This window comes from Morone saxatilis, unplaced genomic scaffold (assembly GCF_004916995.1).
Source record: "Morone saxatilis isolate NCDOM2014 unplaced genomic scaffold, NCSU_SB_2.0 Contig10, whole genome shotgun sequence".
Lineage (NCBI taxonomy): Eukaryota > Metazoa > Chordata > Actinopteri > Moronidae > Morone > Morone saxatilis.
This window is the reverse complement of record NW_023339652.1, coordinates 2,434,198-2,446,068: the sequence shown is the minus strand read 5'-3', so window position 1 is coordinate 2,446,068 and position 11,871 is coordinate 2,434,198. Positions and strand designations below refer to the sequence as shown.

Genomic DNA, 11,871 nt, shown 5'->3' with positions numbered 1-11,871 from the left:
CTGGGAAAAGCATTTCTAAGTAACTAAAAGTATAATAGTTTTGTTGATGGATAAACGGTTAACCTACTAATCTCTTCAACACTATTTAATATATCTGCACAAATATCCAGATACATTAGGATCTGCACCAGTCGATATCAGCTGTATTACCCTACAATAACACCCAACAAAGATATCTATCAGACAGAGAGAAAGCAGACGCTATTACAGACGGTCCATTTGGCGAAGGAGAGGAGCGCTGGCAGAGCCGATCAGACATCGACTCCTCTTAAATCCGTGCCAGCTTCTTCCAAAGGTCATAATACACACAGAGCTGTTAGGAGAGGCAGAACAGATGCTCTTTGTAATGACTGTATATTTTCATTCGGTCCATTTGGCTGCACACTGTTACAGTCGATGTTGAATGTGAGCTGTTGTCAGGTCCGTGCCTGCCTGGTAAAGTGGGTACGACGGGCAGCAGAGATAGAGAGCAGAGCAGGGCTGCATTTCTGAGTGACGTGGAAAATTTCCCCACTCACCTCACACTCTCTGCTTTAGTTTAATACAGAGGGAAGGTCTGCTGAGTATCACACTGAGCTTTTTGCTACTGCAGTGTGTGTGTGGTTGTGTGTGTGTGTGGTTGCATATTCACAAACTTATAGAAAGTCAAAAAAGTTTGGAATCACCTGTTATATTTTCTTCTTTCCTTCAATAATGGATATTTTAACACAGATAAAAACAGTGTTCAGACACCAAATTTATGATTTACATTTGAAATAGTTTTGGGCCCAAAAGCAGAATAATTAAATTATTAAAACTTCCATTTATTGATGTCTTTTGTGGCGGGTGATTTCAAACTTTTGAACAATTTGGAACCGTAGCTTCAGCCTGGATATAGTCGATCAACATCATCTGCTTCTGTCATGCTCCACCGCCAGTGGCAGTGGTGGAGTTAAAACTAAGGATCCGATTGAGTCAATAAAGTTTAATTCTGCCGAAGTGGATCAGTTAAAAAATGCCTTGAGAGTGCCAGATAGTTCCCTCTAATTCCAGGCTTTATACTAAGTTGAGCTTATTTCCCAAATACGAAGAACTGTGACCACAACTTCTACGGTATGTGATGGTGACGCTGTTCGTAAATTTAACATATTATTGATCATCCTGTTCTGACATTGTGTTGTTTCTGTATTTAACAGCAGAACAGATTTATCAATATATACAGCTACAAATATATACTGCAAATATTTTGCAGTTTCTTTTAAAAGCAGTTCAATCAGTCAAAATGTATCACTCTAACTTCTCAAACATCTCATATTTATCTTCTCAGATGGTCACAAACAACTTTATGTGTTTATTTTCTTTCAAAACTGGATTTTGAACTTAAATTTAAAAAATAAATATTTAAACCATTGAAAAAAATGACAGAAATGAATATATCTACATACCATCCACCACATTTTGAAGTTGAAAGAGGCAAAAGATGTCACATTTCTTATGCAAGTTCTTGTTAAACTGGTCAAATAATAACAGTTTTACAGTGTGGAACCTTTTGAGAAGAACTTCATGTTAAAGTTGTATCTCAAGCGTGTGTCCTTCGTTGTAGGAGACCTATTTCGGTGTGTACTTCATGTCTTCGACTGAGCTGCTGCAGAACACTTCAGTCCTGGCTGTGCTTCTCTTCCTGGCTCTAATCCTGCAGAGGACCTTCCTGCAGGCCTCGTACTATGTCACCATAGAAACAGGCATCAACCTGCGGGGAGCCCTTCTGGTGAGTGAAACGTCACGGAAATGTAATTGGATGCTTTGTTTCCACACGAGGTGTCGCTTTTTAAAGGCCCGCGTGAGTCATCTCCCTTATGCTTCAGAATCCAACGTTTGGTTTCGCTGATACAGATTTATTTCACCCTCATGCAAACAATATCCACCTGAGCTGACAGCAGATCATTTAAAATGCTGCGAGTTTACAGCTACACAGAGGTTTTATAGCGGCTTGTGTTCTGCAGTATGAAACTTACAAACCATCCAAACTGACTTTTGAAGACACACAGAGCAACTTGAGAGATCTGAAGTAAATAACCAGTGAAATGTTATCAAAACATGCAGAGCATATTTCTACATAATTCAGCTGTGTCAGTCATAAATTTATTTAAATGAATCACTCAGTCGGGGCAGAAAAGCCTCTGGTATTTAAACCATGGGACTCGTCACTCAAACCCAGGATGCTACACTTGCTACTACTACTGAATGTAATAATAGAAACCACTGCATTAAAGGTAGGGTAAGCGATTCTATGTGATGTGATTCTAATCAAATACAAATTTTCTTTCTCAAATTCAGCGAATATCTCCTTAAGGTACGCTAGCTTTCCACTCTGTGTGTTCGCTTTGGTTCAATTTGATTTGCCAAAAAGTAAACTTCCGACCCTGGTTACAGTTCTTACCGCTTCGTTGTTCGCTCTGTATCAAGGTGTTTGTTAAAGTATTTGATTCCTCCAGAGGCGCATTCAGACAGACAGCAGTGCCCTTTCATTAATTCAAACAGGACTGCAGTGTTTGTGCTCAGCGTTAAAGCTAATCTTACATCTCTGTCTCATTAACTAGGCGATGATTTACAACAAAATCCTGCGTCTGTCCACCTCCAACATGTCTATGGGGGAGATGACGCTGGGGCAGATCAACAACCTGGTGGCTATAGAGACCAATCAGCTGATGTGGTTCCTCTTCCTCTGCCCCAACCTGTGGGCCATGCCTGTACAGGTAAGGGCTGAATGGGAACCTTCACACATTTCTGGACATATTTAATCTCATGAAGCGAGGCGTCAGTGAAGACTTCTTGTGTTTTGTTTCTTTGCAGATCGTAATGGGAGTGATCCTGCTCTACTACTTGCTGGGTTGGAGTGCCCTGGTTGGAGCATCTGTCATAGTCCTGCTGGCACCAGTCCAGTACCTCATAGCTACAAAGCTGGCGGACACACAAAAAAGCTCACTAGTAAGCAGGATACTTGTGTAACCATATTCCATGCAGACTTTTAACTGATTGTCATTAAGTAAATCCATTATTTTACAGCGGTTGGTAACAATTTAGCCCCGTAGTGTTTGTTGAATATGGGATAGATTAACACACGTTTTATCCTCTGTTGTCTCTGTCAGGAACACTCTACAGATCGACTGAAAAAAACCTCAGAGATCTTAAAGGGCATCAAGCTGCTGAAGCTGTATGCCTGGGAGAACATCTTCTGTGATAGCGTGGAGGAGACCAGAGGAAAGGAGCTCACCAGCCTCAAGACCTTCGCTTTCTACACATCTATGTCCAGTAAGATGAAAACAACTGAGTTTAAACGATTGCATTTGCGTGTGATTACAGATTTTACTTCATATGACTGTTTTCTACTTAAAGTTTACTCTTTCTTTGCAGTTTTCATGAATGCCGCTATTCCCATTGCTGCCGTTCTCGCGGTAAGACAATTTTACCGCATACTGCAATGAAGGCAATAATTTATGAATTTATAACTGTTTAAAACGTTTTTTCTTTTTCTTCAACCATAATATGAATTGTCAATATCAACACTGCCCTACAAAGGTTAACTGCAGTAAATAAAACCAAAATAATTTTTTTTTGACTGTCCAGCCAAATGCGTTTTTAGGTAGAACTGCGTATTAAATATGTATTCTCCAACCTATTCACCCAAAACTGGAGATACTGTACTCTGTCTCTGTGTCACCATAAACAGATATATAAGTAGTGCAAAGGCAGAGTGCAGTAAAAAAAAAACTAAATCTAATTTGTATTTCTTATTGTTTCATGTGTAAAAAGTGAAGAGTAATGACGAATTTAAGTATTATTTTGTGAGGTTTAACCTATGATGCATTTATTTTGAACAGTAATACCTTGTCCTGTCTAGCTAGCTAGCGCTGTAATATCCGAACTATTGTTACGATCTACAACAATCAGTTTAGCTAATAATACACAGATGAAGTCAGTAAGAGTTCCCAGTGGATAACATGTTTTAATTCCCTACATTGTCCTGAAATTGTCTAGAATACAGGATTTACAGACTTTGAAGCCGCAGTAACTGCAGCCAAAGATCTGAGAAACCGAGGGAGAGCACACTAACTGCAGAATAAGTGGTTTTTAAATGGTAACATTTAAAGAATCTTGTCTCATAGACGTTCGTGATGCATCACTTCCTCAATAAAAGCGGTCCCAGTCCTTCTGAGGCCTTCGCAGCTCTAGCGTTGTTCCACATCCTGGTCACCCCTCTCTTCCTGCTCTCCACCGTTGTCAGATTTGCTGTCAAGGCTCTGGTCAGGTAAGTGTCTGTGATAGCGTACAACAGTGCTTTATGTTGTGTTTAGTTTGATTGTGAAGAGATCGACTGTTACTGGCTGAGAAAGAGGGGGATGTGACTAAACAAGGAAGACAAACTGGAGATGCTGTGTCACAAACTGGATGTGGTTCCAGTGGTAAATCTAATTAAAGGAACATGGAGGAAACCTGACAGCAGTGAAGAGAAACTCTAAACTCCTGAGAGATTACTGGTATTGGTTATCGTCACAATCACACTTATTCCTGGATTGAATGTGTGCATATGTGTGTGTGTCTGTGTGTGTGTGTGTGTTCACAGTGTCCAGAAGCTTGGTGAGTTCCTTCAGAGTGACGAAATTGAAGACGACAGCTGGAGAAATGGAGACATGACGGTTTCGTTCGAAGCTGGAAAAAAAAACCCGGGAATGGTGAGTGTTGATATATAAATAAAACTGAACTCAGTTTATATTTAATAGCAAGATTTTACAGAGAAACTGTCTTTATCTAACAGTCTGGATTGTATTTTTGTTGATTTAGCCACCACTTTCAGAGCTGATATCTGCAGATGCAACAGCAAAGCTGGACACAGCAGTCAGCAAAGGGTCAAACGGTTTTTTATTGTAACCAAATTATCTAAAACACCTCTTTTGTATTTTAGAGAGACAATCGACCAGTTAGCAGGTCAAAGCTACATAAATCTTATGCTATAATGTATGGGAGGTCTCCAAATGTCTCTGAAAAATGAAAGGATGTTGACATCAGACACTTTAAACTTGGGACTTTTTCAAAGCGTCATTGCTTTTTTTGAAGAACTCCAAAAATGTATTAATAAAATGCAACCATAACTGATCAAAAAAATAACACCCAGGTAGTCGAAAAAGGACATTTTCCTTTAGTGTATTATATAATTAAGACCACTTGTTTGAACTGGTGTCTGTTGTGTTCATTGGGGACATTTTCTCTGCAATCAGGAAGTCAAACTTACTTTGAAAAAGCAGCAAACATCTCCTGAAGTCAATGATTGTTGCAAGTTTTCTTCTTTTTACTGTCCTCAATTTAGATCTGAGGCAGTTCACACAGGCGTCACATCAACTGACTGCTGGTTAAAACTGTAAAAAACGAATCCAAACATTTATCCTGTATTTAAAACAGATGGCGTTATCAAAGCACACTAAAGGTGCCAAGAAATCGCTTTAATGTGCTGAGTTAAACAGCTTGAGCTTCCTCGTGGACAGGGTTTGGATCAATGTGGCGAGCCAGACGACCAGCACACATTCCTTCCATGTTACTGCAGGTAACTCGTGTCAGGTTGCTCTAGCAGGATGTTGAGGGACGTTGTATAACGTCAGCCCTCAGTCCTTCTGGGACAAGATACTAATGAGCAAGGACCAGATCCTCCGAGGAATATTCACGTATTTAGACAGTGAGGATGAGCAATGACGCACGGTTATTGTGACTAGCAGCAGGTCCTCGAGGTCGTGCAAATTAATTTTGAGAAATGAGAAAAAGGAAACCCAGTCAGCATTGTTTAAAAAGACGTTTATCTATATTAGAGTAATAAAAAAAGACGTTGAGAGAGACAGTTGGTTTACTATAAAAAAAAATTCTAAAAGCTGTGCACAAGTCAAGAAACATCCAGTTCCTTTAGTGCTCATCAAACCAATTCTGAATTTAAAGAAGTCAAACTGATCCCTCCTAAAGGTCTACAATACTATATGACTGCACTGACTCTGCCAATGCAGACATTTGTCGAATCGTAGTGTTCAAATGTCACACAATTTTACTTGAATTTCAAAAACAATGTGCCATTTTGGTTCAGAATGGGCTGTGATTGGCTCGTCACATTGCTGCAGTATAACACAGAACACAAAATCAAGTAAACGTTACTGAGCAGAGTGGCAGTAGTTAGTTAAGACGTCTATCCGTATGTTCTTTCTGCCTGCAGCTAGCCATTGTTGTCCTTAGGTTGTGAGCGTAGAACATACGGGTTAATATCGAGTGATATTCACATCAAATGTTGCTTTACTCGTATTATATGTCATATTAATTCCTCAGGACTAATTGTTATGTTTTGTTGAGTGTGTGTGGAGGGGGGTTTAACAGACCATCACCACCCAGTGAACTGCAGCCCAGACTTTAATCTTGTGTCTGTCTGAGGTTTCAGTCACATGGTGACTATTATGTTGCAGTGGGATTAACACTGTTTGTGTCTAAAATGGTCAGAACACGAAGCCGAGTGACTCACAGAACTCTTTAGAGGTTTAATGGTTTTCAAATAGGATTGTAAACACAACATATTCCTTTATTTTATAATTGAATATATTCTTCAGTAGCTGCATTCAACAGTGTTGGTTTTAGAGCTGTGTAATCTACTTAAATGCAAACATTAATATTGGGTTTAAGTTTTTTTGGTTGTCATTTTCATTATTTTATTACTTAATGTGAAAGCCCCATTTGCAGCCATTTTGTAGCAGCTGCTTTATGTCCCTTTTATGATGCCATTACAAACTCACTCAAGTGGTAAAGTGGTAATTTCTCATTTTTTAAAGTTTGGCCACTGTTGCGGTTTTATTATACTGTTCTTTTCCGCAAGATTACTAAATCAATCAAACACTGTAGCAAGTAATGTGAATTTTCTTCTTTCTGCTTGAGTTTCTGCACAATATCCTCCGCTCAGCTATCAATACTTCACCACTTCCTGTAGACTTTTCCAAAGAAAGGGCCATTGCAGACAGGGTGTTAACAGCGAATGTAGAAGATGACATGTACTGGATTTACTGCAGGTTGAAAAACTGTTTAATAAATCAGATTTTTGCCTCTCCTTCATTGAGGCCTGGTGATTCCAGTGTATATATATGAACATCAGTATTCATGCTCTCCAGAGAATGATTCCTTTGGATTTTGTTGACTCACTGAGGTTTCATCTGGCTCCTTGTGTCAGATGAAAATGTTCCCATGACAGCACTTTGGTCACTGACAATGAAACATAGTGATTTCTAAATGTAGAAACATGAAACTAAATATTTCTGGACACGAAGTTATTTGAACTATGTAAATATTTTAGTTTTTGAGATATGCTCATTTTTACTTTGATTTTTTAGCCGCACTTCTCCACCCACAGCCAGTCAGCTAGTGCCGTCGCTAAGTGCACAATGCTCTAGCTATTATAGTTGTTATTTTAGATAATTTTAAACAGGATAATGTAAAAAAATGGCTGTCTGGAAGAATATTCATGCTCCCCAGAGGATGAATGCTGTGTATTTTATTTAATATTATAAACCCTGAATCATCAACTTGCTGTTTGTTTCTCTAGAGTGGCTGCAATGCTGCGTACCACTGCCTGTTGTTTTCTATGCAAACCAACACCTTTTTTTACCATATCATGCAGCCTTAATGTGCACTAGCTCGTCAGGATGCTCCACTGTCTTCTGTTTTCCAGCCTTAACATGCACCACTGCCCCATAATAGCAGCAGTTTCATTACATCTCCCCCTGCACTTCCTGCCTACTGTTCCCTGACTGCTTCCCTCAGATGTAAGCTTCAGGCGTCTGATCGCTTGTGGCAAGTGACTCGATGCTACGTGACATATCCAGAGCAACCTTCAGCCTTGCTACTTATACAACAAATTGCTGATGTTGGGGTGCAAATTATGTTGCACACTGAAGTCAGTTGTAGAAGATAACAGGACTCCACATGAAGTACAAAGGCACTGATGTACAGTATGTTTGTATGTATAGTGTGTCTGGATGAGAGGAGGATAAGACGCTAGCAGTGGGATTGAACCCTCTGGGCCAACGTCCTCTAGGCTTGTATCAGAGGGAACCCCCGCGCTTGTTCCTCTTCTCCCCAAGGAACCAAAGCGGATGCAGGAAAGTCTTGAGTTTATTAGCTAATACTAACTTCAGATCTGTCTCTCTTTCAAAATCCCCCTCAAGACCAAAGCCCATAACAGGAAGAAGCCAATGCGCTACCAGATGGACAACTACGAGCAGCCGACCAGGCGACAGATGAGACCCACGGAGACAGAGGATGTGGCTGTAAAGGTCAGGGTTGCAAGTTCACATGTTGGGGAAGGGTTGAAGGAAAGAGAAAAGTATGAACTCTCAAAGACACCAGGGACATAACTACCAGAGGCCAAGGTTAACAGTTCAACAGATATATGGTTTTAGACTTACACGTAAAAGAAACTGCCAGCGGTATTGCACCATAAACAGGGCGTTCTGTGGTCTTCTCAGCAGAAATGGAGAGGTCTTACAGGACTGAAGGACTTCCCAGAAAGAAAGTGTATTTATTTAACATCAGGGATCCCACATGTCCTGGAAAACCTGGAAATTTAGATATGAGTTTTCCAGTCATGGAAACACCTACAAATTGATTAGAATGAACAAATGTGTCATAAATAATATATGTTCACCTGGATATTTTTAATTTTATTTGTTAAATAATTGTGATGCCGCCAAATTAATATTACGGTTAGAAGAAAACTTTAGTCAGTAGACCTTTTTCACANNTTTTTCACAGCAGCCATTTTGACATGAAGTAGTAGGGTAAACACAGGTGTTACCAGTTATGGTTACCTTCTGTTCAGGTCAATAATCATTGTGTTTGTAATAATCAAACCCCAGAAAATGGAAACATCAGCTGTGGGGAGAACAGTCAAGTCAAGTGAGCAAGTACTGTCTTGTACTGTCAAGAAAAACTGTAGAGAATGTCCTGGCAAATGTCCTGGATTTCTTAACCATTTCTTAAAGAGCTCCAAACATGTTTCAGAAACCTTCGTCTTGATTTGAGACTGATTCACTTCCAAGAGGCTTTTCTATGTGAGACACTGAGGCAGGGGATTAGAGGCAGACGCATTCAGGAACGATGAACTCAGCTTTCCAGACCGCCGCCTGGCACTTGTGCGCTCCCCTCTTAGCGATTACGTGTAAGGAGACCTTTGGGGATAGACAAGTTTAGGTACGGAGGAATGGGTTGCCTGTTTTCATAGAAATGGAGATAGAGGAGGGGAGGATTTATCAGAAGAAAAAAACATGAGAATGTAAAAGCAAGATATAAATATTATTACTAATTTTAAACAAAGAATAGCAGATTTATCCAAACGCAGCGGGAGCAGAGACTGTAGTCCCCTCTACCCCCCAAAAAAATAAGGTAAAAAAACAAACACAGTGGTTGTTTTCTTCCTTTTTTAAATGATTATCACACAAAAAACTTATTTAGCTGAACGTAAAAACATGGACAGGGTGCCATGGCTTTCCTTGACAACTGTGCACACCTAGAGGATGGACAATATCAGCTTTTCCTTTAATTACACCTTTAATTATATGTAAGCACAGATGCTTTGTTCTACTGATATTTCTGTATTTATTATAACACAAGCTCTTGCATCCTCCATATGAGGAGGTCATTAGCACTCACACATACAGAGACACGACGGAACTGCTCCCTAATACCTTCATCTATTTATCTCTATCAACAGCTGGTTCACATCTTCACTGTTTGTACATGGGTCATTTGTGGGTGCGTGGAATCATACATGTGACGTGTGTGTGTGTGTGCTCTCAGGAAGTGTAGGATTCACACGAGAATTTGTTGCCCCTTAAAGGGCCTTGTGGATGTGTCCAACATTTTCTCAGCCCCTCTGTGAAGGCTGCTCTTCCGGCCTCATCCCTGCGGAGTGACGCTACCGACCAGACGGTGGTCCGCTAATTAATGAGAGAGAGATAGAGAGAGCAGTGGAATACACTGAGGGCCCTATCTTGCACCGATTGCAGTATCATTGCTTACATCCACGTGTACGTTGTAAAGCAAATGTACTTAAATCTTAAAATGGGATATGGTTATGTGCGTTTTAGCGCATTTGTATCTTGAGGCCGAAGAGAGAGATTGACCATTAAAAACCTGGTCTAAAGACATTTTCCTGCTGTAGTTTTCTGCTATTTAAATTGTATTGTTCAGATAGTAAGATGCGTACACTCTGCACACACAGTAGTGCTTACCTCCTTAGTTAAACACGGTGCATTTGCTCATTATGCAATCAAATGGAGTTGTGGATTTGGAGACAGCGGAGGCAGAGGACCATATACCTGTCCTTCAGCGAAGAGTGCTGTTGGATGGGTTTGAGCTCAGGTCTGTGTGCAGGTCATTTAAGTTCAGGGTTCCCACCCGTCCTGGAAACCTTGAAAACTTGGAAATCCATTTCCAGTCGTGAAAACACCTGGGAATTGATGAAAATGACCAAATATCTTCTTTTTTTTTTCATTTCTGCTCCCATGATTTTCTGTAAAATAAACAAATTTTCTCCTTGATTTGAATTGTTATTTATGGGCTGTGGCCAAATTCATGTTTTGGTTAGAGGAAAATTGTATAAACTAATTCGCTAATGTCCCATAAACGCTGACCACCTACGGCTGACCACTGGTTGTGAGCACTTGCTGTCCTGTATTGTCAAGAAAAACTATTATAGAAAAATGAAAAGAGTGGGAACCCTGAATTTCTTCCACACCAAACTGGGAAAGACATTTCTTTCTCGTCCTGGCTTTGTGCACAACGGCGTCGCCTTCTTGGAACAGGAAAGGTCCGACCCTGAAATTGCATATAGTGTGTTACTGGCAGCAAATAAAGCTGCTACGCGTGTTTTCCAGTGGTCATGAAAAGTCATGGTACTAAATTTCTCCCAACATGGATTTATTGGATGTCTTGCATCTAATGTAGTTATAGATAATGGTTCATGCTTTATTTTATAGCTACAGTAAGTCAACTACTGAGCCAGAGGCCTCATAAAATCAGTTAAACTGTGGACCAAGGGCGGATTTTATCTCTAATTCATCAGCTTTCTGACGTTTTTAGGATGAAGTTGTGCAACTTCACAGCCAACTTCGGGTACAGATGTAACATTGAGGATTAAACTGGGTGTTGTTCCCCATTAATTGTAAGGATATAAGTCTTAATATTGATGATATAGGTTTGATTTTGTTTGAGTTTGTTTCACATGTTGACCTCAACCATGTGGCATTACAAGTAGCTTGTGAACACAACTCTTCCTGCAGCTTCTTACATTTAACCGTTCTTTGAATGTACCACAGTGAAACCCATGTTTCTTTATTTTCATGTTTCACTCCCCGTCTTCCGTATCTCCTCTCCACTTCCATTTTCCTTCCCTCCCCTGTTCTCTTTCTGATAGTATCTGATTTTGTTTTTCCATTTTTGTATCTCATCCTGCTTTTATTGTTTCTTTCTCAGCAGCCGTGACACCAGTCTGTGATTTACGACATCCGAATCACTTGATTTGAGTAGGATGCAGATGCCTGGCTATCGTTTTTAGTCATTACTTAATCACTCAGTGTAAGAAAATCAAACCAATAACAGCTACCTGTGCTCAGGAAGCTTATATATCTTAAGATAAACCGGAAACATCTGAGGAGATACCCCTAGTGTCTGAACCACTGAGACAAACTGAATTGAGTTCCTATTGAATATTTGCTTACAAAGGAACAAAGATGTTTTTATCTCTAAGATGCCTTTGAGGATCTGTGTCGTGGGGAGAAAGGAACAGTGGAGGAAAGGCTCGGGGAAGTGGGGGTGGGG

General features: G+C 40.1%; 1 protein-coding gene across 10 annotated transcripts in view; it reads left to right on the top strand.

Moving 5' to 3' along the window:
* The window catches only part of abcc9 (ATP-binding cassette, sub-family C (CFTR/MRP), member 9), a 61,510-nt gene that overhangs the window by 10,141 nt on the left and 39,498 nt on the right, over window positions 1-11,871 (top strand). For all 10 annotated transcript variants that reach the window (XR_004797286.1, XR_004797292.1, XR_004797287.1 and 7 more), the window contains 8 exons: window positions 1,583-1,747; window positions 2,580-2,735; window positions 2,833-2,967; window positions 3,129-3,291; window positions 3,394-3,434; window positions 4,146-4,288; window positions 4,604-4,712; window positions 8,220-8,327. Coding sequence is in view for 4 of the 10 variants with exons in the window: in XM_035676356.1 (XP_035532249.1) it covers window positions 1,583-1,747; window positions 2,580-2,735; window positions 2,833-2,967; window positions 3,129-3,291; window positions 3,394-3,434; window positions 4,146-4,288; window positions 4,604-4,712; window positions 8,220-8,327 (1,020 nt within the window). In the remaining 6 variants the exon portion in view is untranslated. The remainder of the gene's footprint in view (window positions 1-1,582; window positions 1,748-2,579; window positions 2,736-2,832; window positions 2,968-3,128; window positions 3,292-3,393; window positions 3,435-4,145; window positions 4,289-4,603; window positions 4,713-8,219; window positions 8,328-11,871) is intronic.